Below are 20,627 nucleotides of genomic sequence, written 5' to 3' on the forward strand. Positions count from 1 at the left end.
CCACACACGCTGGAAACCAGAACATCAGCCACCTGACTTGTTCTTCTTCAACCCCCTAAGCAGCCGGTAACTATATAATAGTGTTGGCTGATAGATCTCCCTTCCATATAATAGTATATAATACTATAACTATATAATAGTATCCGTTCTTCTTGCCCCACCCCTTTTGCATCCCAAATCTGCCCCCACCCCCTTATATTCTCGTTTTCTTCTTCTCCTTTGTAAATTGTATATGTTGGGGATATACCAGTGATAGTGGTGATAGCTCCTTCTGGTTTTTGGGACGTGGTATTTTCTGTGTTTTCAGGAATTCTCGAAGTATTGGAGACAAGTTGGGCGCACGAGCACTGGAAAAGGAGAGCAACCTGGGCGAGTGTCAGCAAAGGGCGGTAGGAAGTGACGCGTGAGCGTACAACTACATCGAGTACAACAAATCACCACAGGTTTTGTTATCGGGAGTTGGTACCTCCTGTTTTACTGTTTCCCTTTTGGTGTTAGCTAAATTATTGTTACTTTACTTCGCAATAGTTAAACCTTTCAACTAGGATACTAGTTACCACTTGTTTCCTTCTAGTTTGATTCGTTGTCCGTTGTGCACTAGCGAGTCTTCTCTAGATTGTTGTAGGTGTAGTGGCTGCAGTTTGGGATGATAGAATAAGGGCATGTCCTCGGGTGGGGAAGAGTGTGGGGCTGGGGTCAGGGGGTGGGACGGGTAGCGGGAGAGGTAGAAGGGGCAAGGGAGCCTATAGGTTGAGAATCGGGTCATGGAACATAGGTTCACTAACGAGTAAATCCATAGAGTTGGCAAAAATCCTTCAAAAGAGGAAGATTAATATAGCGTGTGTCCAGGAGACTAGGTGGGTCGGATCGAGGGCGAAAAATGTGGATGGGTATAAGTTGTGGTACTCTGGTGTCCTGAGGGGTAAGAATGGAGTGGGTATCCTGGTAGATAGCCATCTTAGAGAGTCCGTGGTAGAGGTCAGGCGGGTGAATGATAGACTAATGACTATTAAGATGGTGGTGGGTGAGGGTATTTTAAATGTCATTAGCGCGTACGCACCGCAAGCAGGCTTGGATGAGGATATTAAGAGGCTCTTTTGGGAGGGGTTGGATGAGATTGTTCGTAGTATACTTCCTTCTGAGAGGTTATTCATAGGAGGAGATTTCAATGGCCATATTGGGTCATCTGCAGGTGGGTACACTGAGGTGCATGGCGGCTTTGGTTTCGGGGAGCAGAACGGAGGGGGCATTTCGTTGTTGGACTTTGCCAAGGCTTTCGATCTAGTCATTGCGAACTCAAGTTTTACGAAGCGGGATGAGCATTTGGTTACTTACCAAAGTTCGGTGGCGAAGACTCAGATTGACTATCTCTTCCTCAGGAGATGCGACAGAAGGTTGTGCGAGGACTGCAAGGTTATCTCAGGTGAGACCCTCTCAATGCAGCATAGGCTTTTGGTGATGGACATTTGTATTAGGATAAGGAGGAAGAAGAGGTCAGTACAACGACGCCTCAGGATTAGGTGGGGCGCCTTAACTAAGGATAAATCTAAGGAGTTGGAAGGAAGGTTATCGACAATGGGAGCTTGGAGAAGTAGTGGGGACGCAAACACAATGTGGTCGACGACGGTGGACTGTATAAGAAAGGCGGCGAGAGAGGTGTTAGGGATATCTACGGGCCACAATAGTGGCCACAAAGGAGATTGGTGGTGGAATGCAGTTGTCCAAGGTAAAGTGGAAGCAAAGAAGGCGGTTTACCTGCGGTTAGTAGGGAGCACTGACGAGGAGGAGAAGAGAGCGAACAGTGAAAGGTATAAGGTAGCTAGGAAGGAGGCGAAGATAGCAGTGACGAAGGCTAAGACGACAGCTTTTGCTCGTCTGTATGAGGAACTAAGGAACAAAGGTGGGGAGAAGAAGTTATTCTGACTCGCTAAGGTGAGAGAGGGGACAACTCGGGATCTGGACCAAGTGAGGTGCATAAAATATGATGACGGTAAAGTTTTGATGGGAGATGACCAGATTCAGAGGAGGTGGCAGACCTACTTTCATAAACTTCTAAGTGAAGAAGAGGATCAGGATATTATACTTGGTGAATTGATGAATACCGACAGTCCCCATGAATTAAGTAATTGTAGGGATATTGAGATCGATGAAGTCATGGAGGTAATGCGTAAGATGAGAAGGGGTAGAGCTACTGGGCCGGACGAAATTCCGGTGGAACTTTGGAGGTGTGTGGGTAGAGCAGGCTTGGAATGGCTTACTGGATTGTTTAGTGTTATATTCAAGACTAATAGGATGCCTGAAGAGTGGAGGTGGAGTACAATGGTTCTGTTGTATAAGAACAAAGGTGATGTCCCGAGCAGTAACAACTATAGCGACATCAAATTACTAAGTCATACCATGAACGTTTGGGAGAGAGTGGTAGAAATGAGAGTGCAAAGGACGATGTCTATTTCAGACAACCAGTTCGGGTTCATGCTGGGGCGATCTACCACAGAAGCTATCCACCTTATTAGGAGGATGGTGGAACAGTACAAGGATAGGAAGAAGGATCTCCACATGGTGTTTATTGATCTGGAGAAAGCGTACGATAGGGTTCCTAGGGAGGTCTTATGGAGCTGCTTAGAGGATAAAGGGGTGCCGGTTGACTATATTAGGGTGATTAAAGACATGTATGCTGGAGCTAAAACACGAGTTAGGACAGTAGGAGGCGACTCTAAACACTTTCCAGTTATTACGGGGTTGCACAAAGGGTCTGCGCTCAGTCCATTTCTATTTGCCCTGGTGATGGATACACTGACTCATCATATTCAAGGGGAGGTGCCATGGTGCATGCTATTTGCTGATGACATTATTCTAATTGACGAGACACGAGGCGGAATCAACGAGAGACTAGAGATTTGGAGACATGCTCTTGAGTCTAAAGGTTTCAAGTTGAGCAGTACGAAGACGGAATACCTCGAGTGCAAATTTCGGGTTGAGCCGATGGAAGCGAGAGTTGAAGTGAGGCTTGACTCTCAAGTCATTCCCAAAAGGGGTAGTTTTAAGTACCTTGGATCTGTTATTCAGGGGATCGGGGAGATTGACGAAGATGTCATACACCGTATAGGGGTGGGGGTGGATGCAATAGAGGTTAGTATCGGGAGTCTTGTGTGACAAGAAAGTTCCACCGTTACTAAAAGGTAAGTTTTATAGAGCAGTGGTTAGGTCTGCCATGTTATATGGAACTGAATGTTGGCCGGTAAAGAACTCACACATCCAGAAAATGAAAGTAGCAGAGATAAGGATTTTGAGGTGGATGTGCGGGCATACAAGGATGGATAAGATTAGGAATGAAGATATTCGAGAGAAGGTGGGCGTGGCCCCCAAGGAGGACAAGATGCGGGAAGTAAGACTCAGATGGTTCGGGCACATTCAGAGGAGGAGCACTGATGCACCGGTGAGGAGGTGTGAGTGACTGGCTATAGTGGGCACGCGGAGAGGTAGAGGGCGACCTAAGAAGTATTGGGGAGAGGTGATCAGACAGGACATGGCGCGACTTAGGATTACTGAGGACATGACCCTTGACAGGGAATTATGGAGGTCGAGCATTAAGGTTGTAGGTTAGGGGAAAGTTGTGAATATTTCTACAGCACAATAGAATGAGACTAGCCAGTTAGGAGTTAGACTAAGAATGTCATTGGTCGTCTATTGATGCAGGGCTTTACCTGCTAGTTTTTACTATACCAGCCATCTATTTCGTATTTCGTATTCTGTATTTCATATCTTTTATATTGATGTTATTTTATTATTCATTTTTATGGTACTAATGTATTGTCTCCTGTTGCTTTTTTTAGCCGAGGGTCTCCTGGAAACAGTCTCTCTACCCTTCGAAGTAGGGGTAAGGTCTGCGTACATATTACCCTCCCCAGACCCCACTTGTGGTATTATACTGGATCGTTGTTGTTGTTGTTGTTGTAGCATGTACTAGACAATTGCTACACCAACATAGTACATGTATTCTCTTGATAGTATTGTGGTAAACCTTTCTTTCTTTAGAGATCCAGGGAGGTATAATCTTTATATTATTCTTGGTGCACTCATACCTCTATATGTCATATTTGATTCAGCAAATGAGCATGTAATAATTTCTCTGTACTTGAGTTTCTATGAAATTTACATGCCAAATAGATTTGAGCAAAATAGTTTCAATCTGGTAAAGTGACTTACTAATTTATAATACTTATGTCACATGAATATGTTGGTGTACCATATTACTTGTTGGAATATAAATCACTTGAAAGCTTTTTATAAATATTGGGTTAGTATAATTAAGATGTTAATGGGTTGAACAAATATATACATGCCTAGATATTTATATTATTTCATGAAAAGATATTCTTTTGAACCTTCAGGTATATCTAGCCAAACTTAGCAAAGCTTTCAATTTAGTTCATGCCTGATGAATATAATTTTGTTAGTTTCTACAATTGTATGCATAATACAAGTATTATTGCTTACTGAATTGTAATAAATATATGAACAGTGGTGTGATCATTAATATTTTTAAATGCTCGAGGATGAGCCTCAACACGCTTTAGTCTATTATGCCATTGATTGAGGATAAAACATCGAGTTTGAGCCCTGGTGCACCCTGATGATAAGGTCATGATATTGGGTTTAAGTCCCAACTCAGTAAGACCTAACATGCCTTTATATGTGTAAGACATTGGGTTTGAGTCCCAATACACCATATTAATGATATAATGATGATTAAAGAAGAATAATGTATTTTTCATGAAAAAGCATGAAGCTTGTCCCACTTGATTTGGTCCATTCTTGAAGTGAATGTGATAGCGGTGCATATAAGTCCAAATGAAGACAAGTGGTTGACCAATAAATGTGGGCATGCCAAAGATCAAATAATAATAGTCATCATTATGGTAATTAAAAAAATGAGAACAATAAGGGTTCTCAAAATAGTCCTTCAAAAAGTGAAGGCAATGTTTACCATCAAATTGGTATGAAAATATAATAAAGCACGTCACTGATTATGATCCATTCCTTGAAGAGAATGTGGCTTGTGATAAGCATTGAAAATGGAGACCCATTCCTGAAGGTGAATGTGGCAATATGAAATAAAAAGTAATGAATAAAGACGTGCAATGCATGGTTGGATAAATACCACAACTCACCTCTAAGGGAGGTTTGAGAGAAATAAAGATAATGACTTTAACAATGTGGTTACATGACTATGTCATTGATCGCGTATATGTGGTACGCCAAAAAATATTTTACCATGCCTTATAAAAGGTTATTACAGGCAAAATTAAAGCAAGAAATAATTTTGTTATGATGATTTTGACCATGACAATTATTATGATATAATTTTCTCCGTGAAGGAGACATTCACCATATGAATGGTGTGGTAAAAGATCATGTAGCACAAAAATCAATGAAGAGCTCCCGAAGAACTAATTTGTTAATCCGGATGAATGAAATTGTTCTTGACATTGATATTGTAGTAAGCCTCAAAAGGAACTTTTTGAGTTTCAAATATATTAGCTAAAGTGGTTGGCATATTGAGACTATAAATGAAAGGTTACCCGACTTTTCTTCTATTTGTACTAAAGAAGTATAAGCATGGTGATAGAATCATATGCCATAGTAAATTAGATTCTTACTGAAACAAATATTAGTTGGCACGACCGGTTAGCCATCCCGATTCAATTATGATGCGAAAAATGATTGAGAATTCACATTGACATACATTCAAGAATTAGAAGATTCTTCGAAAATTCTCATATAAGACTTGTTCTCATTATAAATTGATTACTATACCAGCTGGGGTTGGGATTATATTCCCTGATTTTTTAAACGATAAAAGGTGATATATATATATATGGGCCCAGTCACCTGCCATGTGGACCGTTTACTATTATATGATTTTAATAGATGCATCTATTCTATGGTCATATGTGCGTTTGTTATGAACTTGCAACGTTGATTGCTCATATTATTAGAGCACAGTTCCAGAATAAAAATTATGATAATTTATCTTGATGATGTTGGTTTAAGTCTAAGTTGGTTTAGCAGAAATCGTATGCCTCCAATTAAGCAAAACCATTGGTTATGAGAACAAAACTCCCAAATAGAAATTTTGTATGAGGTGTATTATTTAATATACAACAGCACTTGTACACATCTAGCCAACAAGTTATGATAAATTCTCCCTATTATAATTGGTTCAGGGTCAGGAACCAAATAATTTTCATCTAGAAATATGGATGTGCTATATGATATAATTATTCTACCATAATGCGCAAAGATGGGTTCCCAAATAAGGTTGAGAAATGTGTTGGTAATCCCAACATTAGGGGAAGAAAATGGGCAGCTAAAAAGTGATACATGGAATGAATTATTATAAATATATCGTGATCCTCGTACAAAAAAATGTGAACTTGAAGTTCAAGTGGTAATTCATTTCCAAAATGTTGCAAGGCGCATTTGCTGACCCAAAGCTGAATGTCATATTTCAGCTGGTAATGCTCCAAATATAATAAAATCCATGATGGACATAGTTTATGACATGCATGAAGCGTAATAGACTAATCGGTTCCAAAGATAAAACTCATTGAAGAAGGAGTGGGGCAAATGATCAAGATGGTCATTATAATGAGGCAAGTGCTCTAGAAGAGCACCACGACATAACACTCTATAAGACCTTATGGAATAGGTTCAGGTACCTGAAAATAATAAGATCTCGATAAGTTATGTGTTTATTGTGTGATGATAGAACCTGTGTAAAATGATTATTGACGATATTGTTGATATAATGTAGCGCTCAATATTATTAATATTGACGAGGATATTTAGCTCAACTCATGGAATTTGGATAGATAAATGATTGGCCAAATGAAAAATACGCAATAAAAATTCACTTCACTTGAAAAATATGAAATTGGATGGATAGTTCATTGTGAAAAAGTGAAATGACAAATCAAGTCGATAGACATAAAGATGACTTGTAGCATAAGATTTTTCGTAAATATTCCGGCATTAGTTATATGGAGATATGTTCTCCTATGGTGGATGAAATCCTTTTCAGGTTTTAATTTAGCAATACATAAAAAACTTGATATGCGTATAATGAAAATCTTTGAAAGATTTAAATTGTTAAAGTTTCAGCAGATCCTTATGTGGATTAGAGTAATCATAGTGTACATGATTTATTTTTGTGTCTAGTGCAATTGGTGCACTAATGTATCTTGCTAGAACCATAAGTATAACAATATTCTAGCGAGATATAGTTTTACTCCTATGTATATTGAAATACGATTAGTGTTATTGTGCAACATGAATCAATGATATAGATTTATTTTATTCTAACAAATATTGTCAAGGTTTTGTTGGTTATGCAAATGCAGGCATTTTCTGAAGTTCATTCTGTATGTGAGGGTATTGCCATATTATTATTTCACAAGGCAGTCAATTGTTGATACTTATCCAAGTTATGTCAATATACTAGCAACTGATAAAGCAAGTGACTCAACACACAACAGATGTGTGACTTTTCCTTGAAGAAAAGATTCCAATAATTGTGAAGGCGATGATATTTGTTTATCTCAATTGAAAGAAGGATATATCGAAGGAGACAAAATAAAGCATATTTCACCAAAGTTCTATTTCAGACATGATCGTTGTTAAACTAATTTGTTCAAGTGATAATTTGACAAATTTCTTCACAAGACATTACCGATCTCAATATTAGAGAAGTTATTATACAAGTTTGGAATTCAACGTCTCCGAGAAACAAAAGTGATATTTTCATCAGGGTGAGTCAAATATGTGTTATACTCTTTTTTCCTTAGCTAAGGTTTTATCCCATTGGGTTTTCCTAGCAAGATTTTTAATGAGGTAACAAGTAATGCATATTACAAGATATGTATACTCTTTTTTCCTTCACTAGGATTTTTTGCTAGTAAAATTTTAACGAGGCACATTATCTTTGGACATCCAAGGGGGAGTGTTATGAAATACTTGATTGTGGTGGCTGTCCATAACTCCTAAGGGAGTAATACCCACTACTCTTCTCCATTAACCTCCCACTACTTCTTACTATTATGGAGGTAACTCCCACACCTTCATGATCTTCCCCATGTTCTCAATAGTTAATACTATGTTCATGACATCTCTTTGTATTACCTATATCAGCCTATAAATAGAGGGTTTGGACATCACATTGTAGACACTTAGGAAAACACTTGAAAAAAATAAGAAGCTCTCATCTCTTGCTTTCTACATACTTGTCTATTTTCTTACTTTATATTAATGTTGCTTTGCACTAAGTTTTTTTAACAATTTTATTATTGGATAAATCAAATAAATAATTATTCCATAAAGAATAAAAGACATCGTTATTGGCCTTAGCATCTGCATGTATCCTTTCAATCAACTTATCCATTGTTATTTAATTTCTCTACATTCACGAAACTCTTTCACTCTACTCGAACTAAGCATATTTTGGACCATATTTTTTTTTTTAATGGATCGCCAAATGGCCCGTAAATTGCTGCATTGACACTGAATTTGTTGCAACTGAAAATGGTTCGGGTCGGGGTTTCACTCGGGCGGGTAGCGAAAATTTGACCCTTTTCAATTAAAGCTTCGTAAGCCAAGTCAGCACTGCTAACAACAATCATAGTACGAGTACCCATTTTGAGTGTGAAAATGGAGCCATATTTAGGTTTGAGCTCTCTTACATATTCGAAAAATTGCTTACCAGAACTAGCTATTTGAAAAAGGTTACCGACTACCGGCCAACCCGGTGGTCCTGGAGGAAGATTGTATTTGGTTTTTCGTGTGAATAATAAGATGAAAGCTGAGACAAGAATGGCCAAAGCTGTGAATATGAAGTCCATAGTTGTGAATAATATCCCTCTAGGTGTTATTTGTAACACCTTCTATAATAAGAAGGAAATGAATGCTCTCTAACACAAGAACAAGAATATGGAAAGCCTTTTATAAGGAAAATGGTAAGGTACTTTTTCTGATTGAAAAATGGGCAATAAAAACCCTTTAAGGCTGCTTGGCTAGCAATTATTGCCTTCAAGACGGCTTAATAAATACCCCTCGGTCCTAATTTATGTGACATACCGTTGAATTTAGTATGGAATATAAAGAAAAATTTGTGATCTAAAATAATTTTTAGACGGTAATGGTAAAATAAAAAATTTAAAGTTCAATTATTTCAAAATATAAAAAATATTATATTTTTAGGTACAAATTAAAGGAAAGAATGCCCATAATTTGAGACTGATTAGTGTGAAGTGATGTGAAGAGGGGAAACGTTGGATCATTTAGGCAAGAGGAGTCGGCAAGAATCCATGACTATCCAACTACTTTACTAGTAGTCATTAAAATTCAACTGTAAAGATAACATATACTCCTATTTATTAAACTTTTGAAATGGACATCTATTGAAGGCTTTCCCTATATAGAGTTGTAGTAGTAACATTACATTTTCAAACTCAACCTTAGCCTATAAATATAGTTCGGGTAAAAACTAGAAGATTTAACCTAAATAGCAGCTCACCAAATTACTTTTAGCTCACCAAATTACTTAAACTAAAAATAACTAGCGAATGTATAACATATATATAATTTATATATAATATGCGTATAATCATACATAATCAATGCATAATCTATATATACCAGCTAGAAAAAATAAGCAGTCAAAATGACCGGCTATTTGGGTAAAAATCTCAAATTTAATTGCATTCAGAATTTACACAAAATCAACAAAGCATGCATGTACGGCATGTTTGCTTCATCTACACATTTATCACTAGTTATTCATAGTTAAGTGATATGTATTATCACTGTAATTTTTAATTCCGTAAATTAAATTGCAAGCTTATTATAGTACCAGAGTATATTGTGATTGCTTTTTGCTAGAAATAAGTTAAATCCTTCGATAGAGTAACAATCAGTGTTAAACTTGGAGTTCACGAAGGTTATATGATTATGTAAGAGAAAAAAAAGTTACATACAAGTATACAACTATAGAAGCTAATTAATTAACTGAGAAAAAACTTGAAAGAAAAGGACAATACTTTTAATTATGGCATGAAAGTAGCCACTTAGTTGATGCATAAATTAAAACTATGGTGCACCTATAATTGGTAGAGGTATTTCAACCTAATTTCCATGCATTAATATATGCTAGTAGTAATTTTGGATGCCATGTTACGGGACAGCTAACCACCTTTGTTTGGACGTCCAACTGAAAATGATGTATCATTAATGGGTCTTAAGATCAGTCACTTGCTTCCTTTTACTTCACATCGTTCATTATCATGTCTTGTACAAAAATGAGACTCAAGTCCTTTCTGAGGATAACATAACAAAAAGTCTTCGTTACCATTAATATTTTTGCTTGCGGTAATTGTGGCCATTATAGTGGACTCTTTTTTTTATTCATTCAAACATTCATACTTGTTACTTATATATTTTGCTTAGATATAAATTTTGTATACTTGTTTGATGTGTTTGTGGCAATCGTTTTAACCTGTTGATATATAGTTGCGCTCTTACATTAGTACGTCGTTACACACCTTTCATTGTATTAATAAGATATAACGTAATATTGGATGACACAAGACAAAAGATGTAAGTTCCTTCTTAAATTTCTTATTGGCATAACATGGAGAAATGCTATATATAAGGAATCACGCTTTACACACTGTTGATGCATTGTGAAGTCGTGCATAGCTCGGCTGTTACACATAGTATGGGAGGCATTTTCCTGCAACTTTTGGCTCTCTCTATATATATATATGGGAGGAAATGGGCCTTCATGAAGTCAGAAATTTATTCAAGGGTGTTCAAACTTGAAAGAAGTGAAAAAATTTTTCGACAAAGGGTGTTTAACATATTTCATATATCTCTAAAATCTAATATTTTACCTATATACGCAGTGTAATTTTTCGACGAAGGGTGGTCAATTGACCACCCTTGTGATAAAGTAGCTTCGCCCATGGTCACGACCCAAATCCTAACCTGTCGTGATGACGCCTAACGTGGTTCTAGGCAAATCGACATTTACGAGATAACTCCAACACTTTTAACAAAAATAGATTCAAAGCAGATTAAATGATAAAATTTCTCATAAGCATGATAGTAAAACCAAAACACAACGCGAAATAACAACTCCCAAATCGGGGTGTCACAGAGGACATGAACGTCAAATGTCACAAGTCTGGAATACATTGTCTAAGATAGTCCGAAACTAAATACAATAAAAGGAAGGATAGGGAAGGAGAAAAAGATATGTGAACGCCGGGCAGCTACCTTATAATCTCCCAGAAGATCAGCTGTGCGAAGAAATCAACACCCACCGTGTCCAAAAATACCTGGATCTGTACACAAAGTGTAGGGTGTAGTGTGAGTACAACCAATTCAGTAAGTAACAATACTAAATAAAGAGCTGAAGATAGTGATGAGCTACACTGTTTTAGTTCAATTTCAAAAATCTCAACGTAGGAAAAGTAGGCATGCTTTCAAGTTCGGCAATTTTAATCAAATCAGTTAATGCATGTCAAGTTCAAGTAAAATCAGATGTAATATCTCTCAGAAAATTCAAAGCAGTAATATATGGAAGCTAAGTGCAACAACAACGAAATCAAATGCAACCTCTAAGAGCAACAGTCACTCATTCCTCCCATTCACTCCAACCTCACCATCATTCATTCCTCACAATCACTCATTCCTCTCAGTCGCTCGACACTCGACACTCAGCACTCGGCACTCGGCACTCGTCACTCGCAGTCAATAGGTACCTGCACTCACTAGGGTGTGTACAGACTCCGGGGGGGGATCCTTCAGCCTAAGCTCTATATCAAGCCAATCATGGCATAAATCAATAAAATACGTTGTCGCATGCAGCCTAATCCCATACATATTCTCACAATCAGGCCTTCGGCCTCACCGAGTCATCAACCTCTCCAGTCTCTCAGGCTCTTAGAAATCATGAAAATCAGCCCAAACAACAATGATATGATGTATCAACAAGGAATATTAAAGACTGAGATATGATATGCGAGTCTAAATTGAGACTGAGTACAAACAATAATTACCAAGTAATTCAACATGTAACACGGCTTATGTGGGTCCCTACAGTACCAATACATAGCCTAAATATGATTTCTAACATGATTTGCAGTTGAATTTCTATAACACATGGAGAGCATATAACTAACAACAAGTTATTCAACTTCACAGTTTTTCATGGAATGGACCAAGTCCCAATTCCTATGGTGCACACCCACACGCCCTTCACCTAGCATGTACGTCACCTCCAAACCAATCACATATAACAAAATCTAGGGTTTCATACCCTCAAAACTAGATTTAAAACTGTTACTTACCTCAATCCGAGCAAATCCCTACTCCAATACGCCTTTGCCTCACAAATCGGCCTCCGAACGCCTCGAATATAGCCGCAAACAATTTGATACAATCAACACGAGCTAAAGGAATCAATTTCACTAAAAAATATGAAGTTATTAAGCAAAAAATCAAAATCAGCTCAAAGCTGGCCCCCGAGCCCAGATCTCGAAATCCAACAAAAATCACAAAACCCGAAGGCCCATTCACCCATGAGTCTAACCATACCAAATTCATCAAAATTGGACACCAAATCGCTACCTAAATCTCCAAAATCAACTCTCCAAATCCCTAACCTCAAACCCCTAAAGTACACCTAAAAATGCACAAACAAGGGGAGAAATAAACAGCGAAACAAGATTATTGATAAAAAATGAGCACAAGGGATTTACCTCAAGAATATACTCAAAACCCTTCTCAAAAATCACCTTAGACCGAGCTTGGAATGTCCAAAATGATGAAAAATCACAAACCCTTGCTTTTATATGCTCTTCCCAATCACTCCGCTTCTGCGGATACTTAGCCGCTTCTATGGCACCTCTTCTGTGGTCACCATTTGCTTCTGCGGAGTTCACTCTTGCTGACAACCTGCTTCTGCCGGTTCGCGTCAGCGCAAAGGTGTCCGCTACTGTGGACCAGCCTCCCACTCATTCCCGCTTTTGCGCCAAATGCACCGTATCTCACACAGGTGCGGAAAGGACCTCGCACCTGCGACCACTCCCTGCTTCCTTCTTAACCGCTTCTGCGGTCCCTTTCTCGCTTCTACGAGCTTGCATCTGCGGTGCCCACTCTGTAGGTGCGATTACACTATCAACTGCCAACTTGAACAAATTCATTAAGTTCAAACTTGATCCGTTAACCACTCGAAATCCACCCGAGGCCTCTGGGATCTCAACAAAATATACCGACAAGTCCTATAAAACAAAATGAACTTAGTTGAACCGTCAAATCACCTCAAACAACATCAAAAACATCGCATATAGATTCAAGCCTAATGAACTTTGAAACTTTCAATTTCTACAACTGACGCCAAAACCTAACAAATCGCGTCCGATTGACCCTAAATTTTTCACACAAGTCACAAATGACACCACAGAGCTACTCCAACTTCCGAAAATCCCAATACGACCCTTATACCAAAAAGTCCACTCCTGGTCAAACTTCTCAAAAATCAACTTTCGTCATTTCAAGCCTAATTTAACTACGGGCCTCCAAATCAGAATCCTGACACTCTCCTAAGTCCAAATCACCCAACAGAGCTAACAAAACTATCAAAACTCCTTTCCAAAGTTGTTTACACATAAGTCAACATCCGGTCAATCTTTTTAGCTTAACCTTTCCATCATGAGACTAAATGTCTCAATTAATTATGAAATCTCTCTGGACTCGAACCGACTACCCCGACAAGTCACACAACAGCTATAAAGTACAAAATGAGTAGTAAATGGGGGAACGGGGCTACAACTCTCAAAATGACCTCTGGGTCGTTACGTCCTCCCCCTTTTAAACAAACGTTCATCCTCGAACGGGCCTAGAAACATACTTAGAGTCTCAAATAGGTGTGGATATCTTCTTCAAATCTCCCACTCGGTCTCCCAAGTAGCCTCTTTGACCTCAACTTTCGAACCTGACGATCCCAAATGGCCACCGACTCTGCATCAAAAGTTTAATCTCCATAAAACTGAACTTTGCAAAAATCCAAAATATGAGACGGATCACCGACATACTTCCGAAGCAAATAAACATGAAATACTGGATTCACAATCGATAAACTAGGTGGCAAGGCAAGCTTGTAAGCCACCTCTCCAATCCTCTGAATTACCTCAAATAGCCCAATATACTGAGGGCTCAACTTGCCCTTCTTTCCGAATCTCATAACACCATTCGAAGGCGAAACCTTGAGCAGAACCTTCTCCCCAACCATGTATGCAACATCACGGACCTTCATGTCGACATAACTATACTGTCTAGACTACATTGTGTGATGCCGCTCGTGGATCAATTTAACCTTGTCCAATGCATCCTGAACCAAGTCAGTACCCAACAGCCTAGCCTCGCCCAACTCAAACCAACCCATCAGAGATCTATAGTGTCTCTCATACAAAGCCTTATACGAAGCCATATGAATGCTCGACTGGTGACTATTGTTGTAGGCAAACTCCGCGAGCGACATAAACTGATCCCAGGAACCCCCAATATCAATGACACAAGCACATAGCATGTTCTCTAGTATCTGAATAATGCACTCGTGTGCTCAACTCAACATAGGTGCCAAACCCTCCTTGTACTGCCCTCCGAAACTGTGATGTAAACTATGTGCACGATCTGAAACGATGGACACTAGCATACCGTGAAGGTGCACAATCTCTCGAATGTAAATCTCAGCCAACCGCTATGAAGAATAAGTAGTACCAATTGGAATGAAGTACGCAGACTTGGTCTGTCGATCCACAATCACCCAAATAGCATCGAACTTCCTAGAATTTCATGGGATCCTAAATAGAAAATCCATGGTGATCCGCTCCTATTTCCACTATGGAATCTCTAACCTCTGAAGCAACCCACCGGTCTCTGATGCTCATACTTCACCTACTGACAGTTAAGGCACCAAGCTACAAACCCCACTATATCTTCATTCTCCTCCTCCAATAGTGCTGCCCAAGTCCTTACATCTTCGTAGCACCCGAATGAATTGAATACCGCAAACTGTGGGCCTCCTCTAGAATCAACTCACGTAGCCTATCCACATTAGGCACACAAATCTGACACTGCATCCTCAATACTCCATAGACCGAGAAACCACAAAATCTAAAACCTAATTGGGCTCCGAAATATCCAATCTCACGAACTGATTGTCCAAGGCCTGAACATCAACCGCAAACGGTCTCTCACTAACAGGAATGATTGGGAGTCTACCCATACTCGCTGCCTTCCTACTCAATGCATCAACCACAATATTGGCCTTTCCGGGATGATACAGAATAGTAATATCATAGTCCTTTAGCAGCTCCAAACATCTTCGCTGCCTCAAATTTAGATCCTTCTGTTTGACCAAGTGACGGAGGCTCCGATGATCCGTAAACACCTCACAAGACACCCCATAGAGATAATGCCTCCAAATCTTCAATGTATGAACAATGGCAACAAACTCCAAATCATGAATAGGGTAGTTCTTCTCATGAGGCTTCAACTAACACGAAGCTTAAGCAATCACTCTACCCTCCTACATCAACACACACCCTGATATAAACTAAGTGTCCACCAGACTGTATAGAGAACCTAATTCTCTATCAGTTCCCACTGCAAGCAACAGACTGTAAAACCAACCAATATAGGAAATCAGGTTCTCTAATTGTTCCCACTGTAGCTCGGCAGTAAATAAAGAACACAGAGGATTTTTACGTGGAAAAATCCAACTCAAGGGGACAAAAACCACGACCTACACCTGTAGGATTTCAACTTCACTAACTTGTAAACCCCTATTACAAGCCACCTTGTAATGACTCCATTACAAAGAATTCAACTCAACTAACTTGTGGTACTCTCACCATAAGCCACTTTGTCACTCTCTAGTTACAAAGACTTTAACTAACTTGTGATACTCTTATCACAAGCTACTTTGTCACTCTCTAGTTACAAAGACTTTAACTTAACTAACTTGTGATACTCTTACCACAAGCCACTTTGTCACTCTCTAGTTATAAAAACTTTAACTTATGACTAACTCTAGTCACAACACAAACTTAGAGGGTTTGTGATTTTGGATTTTCTAAAACACAGCTTCTAAGAAAGCAAGATAGGAGTTGGAAATGAAGAACAAATAACAAAGACTCAATAAACCCAAGGACTTAAGATATCTTCAATCTTCGATCTGGTCCTTGAGGTTGCAACAACTTTGTTCTCTTGAGGGAGGTTGTGGCAAGCACTTAAGAGAATATCTTCTTTTGATTTTGCAAGTGTTCAAAAAAATGTCTTGTGCCTTGCACCAGGTTTATACTACAAAAGACATCACCATGGTGATGTCAATTCACAATGGTGATGTCAATTCTTGGTTAGTACATGCCTCTTCCCAATGGGAAGTGACTGTTGCACTGTCGCGTGTACAGTTGCAGGCAGTCAGTTTCTGTAGTTGCTTTCCAGTTGTATAGCTAACTTATACTTCTGTTAGGGGAACACCAAGGGATCAGGTCCCTAATTTAGTTCTTGTGAATCTAAAGGCACACTACCCAGATTATCTTGAGTCGATTAACTGGAATGATTGTAACATGCATGCTTCAGGTCCTTTATCTGGTTCTCTCTTGAAATAAGTTGTTTTACCTTTCTTGATTGTATTTATACTTGTGTGACATCACTTACAATGATGTAAGAAAGGTAGGTAAAAAGCCTTTCACAGAAAGTTGACTACTGCACTGTTCCTGTATAGTAGCGTATACAAGCAGCAACTTTCCTGCTGGAGAGTTGACTTCATACAATCTCCTTGGGAACTGGTAGGGACCTGTCCCCTCAGCTGTTCCTTCCACTCTGAAGAGTTGAGTTATATCCCACGCTGGATCCCAACCTAGAACTTTGTGATCTCAAGGTATTGTAAATGTGTAATAGGTTCCTTATCTGGTTCTGGATGGTAAGTTTGTTAGATCATCAAAACATAAAGTAAAGTACTTATGCCCAAGGTACTTGTAACCTATCAATTTCCCCATTTTTGATGATGAGAAACTTAGAATTGATATTCCCCCTAAGAACCAGATCTCCACATTGTTCCCCTTACGAATCAGCCATATTCCCCATGAGAACCAAACCTAAGGAGCTGATCACAACTGGTTCCTCAAGACTGTTTGGCAAATCATCAAAACTCAAAGTACCATAACTTATCATACCCAATACCGATCCGATAAGCATCACAATGCATTGTATAAGAGCATAAAGTTGATGGTAAAACTAGAACTAGAGCTGTGGTCCAGGTAGTCTTGAGCTTTTAAAAGCCCCCCTCACACTCATCCGACCACCTGTAAGGAGAACCCTTTTGGGTCAGTTTGATCGAGGGTGATTCAATAGACGAGAAACCCTTCACGAAGCGACGGTAATAACCGGTCATATCTAGAAAGCTCCAAATTTGCGAAGCTGAAGACGGTCTGGGCCAAATCAGAACTACCTCTATCTTATTTGGATCGACCTGAATCCCCTCACTGGACACCACGTGCCTCAAGAATGCCACTGAACTAAGCTAAATCTCACACTTGGAGAACTTGGCGTAAAGCTTCTCCTCCATCAACCTCTACAACACAATCCTCAAATGCTGGGCATACTCTTCCTGGCTACGAGAGTACACGAGGACATCATCAATGAATACTATGACAAATGAGTCGAGATAAGGCTGAATACATTGTTCATCATATGCATGAACACTGCTGGGGCATTGGTCAGCCTAAAAGACATCAGAAGGAACTCATAATGACCATATCGGGTCCTGAATACTCTCTTTAGAATATCCGAGTCCCGAATCTTCAACTGGTGATACCCAGACCTTAAATCAATCTTAGAGAATACCTTCGCTTAGCAAAGGATAATTGTTCTTAATTGTTTCTTTGTTCAACTTCCTATAGTCAATGCACATCCTCATAGTGACATCATTATTCTTCACAAACAGAACTGGTGCACCCCAAAGTGATACACTAGGCTTAATAAACCCCTTATCAAGAAGTTCTTGAAGCTTCCCCTTCAATTCCTTCAACTCAGCTGGTGCCATACGATACAGAGGAATAGAAATGGGTTGAGTGCCCGACACCAAGCCAATACCAAAGTTAATATCCCTATCGGGCGGCATGCCCGACAGGTCTATAGGAAACACATCCAGAAACTCCTACACCACTAGAATAGAATCAATAGTAGGAGTATCAGCACCAACATCCCTCATCCGCTGGGCCTTCAAGTATGAAATCACTCTACTAGGAACATAGTCCAGAGAACCTCTCGACTCAATCCTTGGCAACCCCGGCATCGCCAACATCACGGTCTTAGCGTGACAATCTAGAACAACATGACATTGAGACAACCAATCCATACCCAAGATCACGTCAAATTCTACCATACTAAGAAACAAAAGATCAACTCCAGTCTCCAATCCCCCAATAGTCACCACACACGACCAATATACATGGTCCACAATAATAGTATCACCTATGAGCATAGACACATCAACAGATGAAACTAAGGACTCACAGGGCATATCTAAATAATGAGAAAAATACGATGACACATACGAATAAGTGAACCAGGGTAAAATAATACAGAGGCATCCTATCGTAAATTGATACAATATCTGTGATCACAGCATCTGAAGCAACAATATCTGGTCTGGCAGGAATAGCATAGAATTGGGCCCGACCGCCACCTGATCGGCCTCCCCTCTAGGGCAACATCTAGCGGATTGAGCCTCACCCAAAACTTGCTAGGCGGGTGGTAAAGTAACTGGTGCTGAAGCCGCAGCTTGACTCCTCTACTACACTGGACCTCTCGAATGATGAGGACACTGCCTCCATAAGTGCCCAAACTCCCCGTACTCAAAGCAACTCCCTGGAGCTGATAGTGGGAACTGAAGGGTGCCCCGAGCACTGGGATAACTGGTAGAAAGACCTGGCATAGAAGAGCTTGAACGGATTAATCACAGGCTAAACTCAGAGTTGGAAGGGCACTAAGAGATGACTGACCCGGATGAGAACTATATGAACCATGGATAGAAGATGCACCACGGTGAACTGGATGAGCCGTTTGAGCATGCCTATAAGGACGACCCCTGTTGTAGTGGAACTGACCCCTAGAAGGAGCACCGCTGAAACCACCCGGTCCACGAGGCCTCTTTGCCTCCCTCTCACCTCGCTCCTAACTGCGGACCATCTTTATCTGCTGAGCAATGTTGACCACCTCATCAAACGTAGCACCAGATACCCTCTCCCGAGTTATATGCAAACACAACTAATATGTGAGGCCATCAATGAACCTCCTAATTCTTTCCCTATATTAGGGACCAACCAAACTGCATGACAAGACAAATCAGAGAACCTCATCTCGTACTGCATCATAGACATGCCATCCTGACGTAACTGCTTAAATTGTCTATGTAGCTCCTCTCTACGGGACTGTAGCACGAACTTCTCAAAGAAGAGAACGAGAACTCCTGCCAGGTAAGTGGTACTACACCGACCAGACTGCTCCTCTCATAAGCTTCTCACCAACTGAAGGCCGCCCCAGTGAACTAAAAGTAGTAAACGAGACCCCACTGGTCTTCAGAATATCAGCCATGTGAAGAATCCGCTCACACCTATCTCTTTGGTGTATGGGCGACGGGAGTCTAAGTACCTTCTTCGGCCTGAGAAGTGGCTGCTGCGGCCGGAACTGAGGCTGCCTGAGCAAGACTAGTACACACAGTCAAAATTTGAGCCAAGGCCTCCTAAAGGCCTGGAATCACAATAGGCACCGCTGGTTCCTGAACTGGCCCCACTAGCTCATCCAGAACTAGACACTGCTCCTGAACTGGGGCAACTAGCGGATTTGTAAGTGTTGCCCTAGCTGCTAAACGAGCTGCACTCCTGCCCCTACCACAACTTCTATCGCGACGTCAGCCTCTCACGGCCTTAACTGGTGGTACTGGTGGCTGTCCATCCTACCCGGTAGCCGTGTCCTCACCATCTATGAGAGAATAGAATAACAAAAGTTTAATTACTAGAATCAACAAATCTGCATGACAATAATACAAGAATGTGAAGTTTCCTAAGGGTTTGGTAGCCTCTCGAAGATAAGTACAGACGCCTCTATACCGATCCACAAGACTCTACAAAACATGCTCATGACACGTGAGACCCATGTAACTTATGCTCTGATTTCAACTTCTCACGACTCAAATCCTAACCTATTGTGTTGGTGCCTAACGTGGTTCTAGGCAAGCTGACATTTACGAGATAAATCCAACACTTTTAACAAAAATATATTCAAAGTAGTTTAAATGATAAAATTTCTCATAAGCAGGATAGTAAATCCAAAACACAACGCAGAATAACAACTCCCAAATCTGGGTGTCACAGAGTACATGAGCATCTAAATGTCACAAGTCTAGAATACACTGTCTAAGATAGTCCAAACTAAATACAATAAAAGGAAGGATAAGGAAGGAGAAACCAGGTCTGCGAACTCCGGGCAACTACCTTGGA

General features: G+C 39.9%; 1 protein-coding gene across 1 annotated transcript; it reads left to right on the forward strand.

Annotated features, from left to right (window-relative positions):
- Window positions 1-2,001: 2,001 nt before the first annotated feature.
- On the forward strand, window positions 2,002-16,733 carry LOC138869594 (uncharacterized). The gene is made up of 4 exons (XM_070147224.1): window positions 2,002-2,344; window positions 2,813-3,129; window positions 16,416-16,477; window positions 16,595-16,733. The coding sequence occupies exons 1-4, from the start codon at window positions 2,002-2,004 to the stop codon at window positions 16,731-16,733; spliced, it is 861 nt and encodes a 286-aa protein (XP_070003325.1).
- The last annotated feature ends 3,894 nt before the right edge of the window (window positions 16,734-20,627 follow it).

The sequence above is a fragment of the Nicotiana sylvestris genome, chromosome 5 (genome assembly GCF_000393655.2).
Source record: "Nicotiana sylvestris chromosome 5, ASM39365v2, whole genome shotgun sequence".
Classification (NCBI taxonomy): domain Eukaryota; kingdom Viridiplantae; phylum Streptophyta; class Magnoliopsida; order Solanales; family Solanaceae; genus Nicotiana; species Nicotiana sylvestris.

Excerpts from the sequence above, each read along its gene's own strand:
- LOC138869594 (XM_070147224.1), top strand. The coding sequence starts at position 2,002 with ATGGGAGATGACCAGATTCAGAGGAGGTGGCAGACCTACTTTCATAAA. Across the intron at positions 3,130-16,415 it reads TGGGGGTGGATGCAATAGAG|GTTTATACTACAAAAGACAT; the intron begins GTTAGTATCGGG and ends GCCTTGCACCAG. Across the intron at positions 16,478-16,594 it reads AATGGTGATGTCAATTCTTG|GGGAACACCAAGGGATCAGG; the intron begins GTTAGTACATGC and ends TACTTCTGTTAG.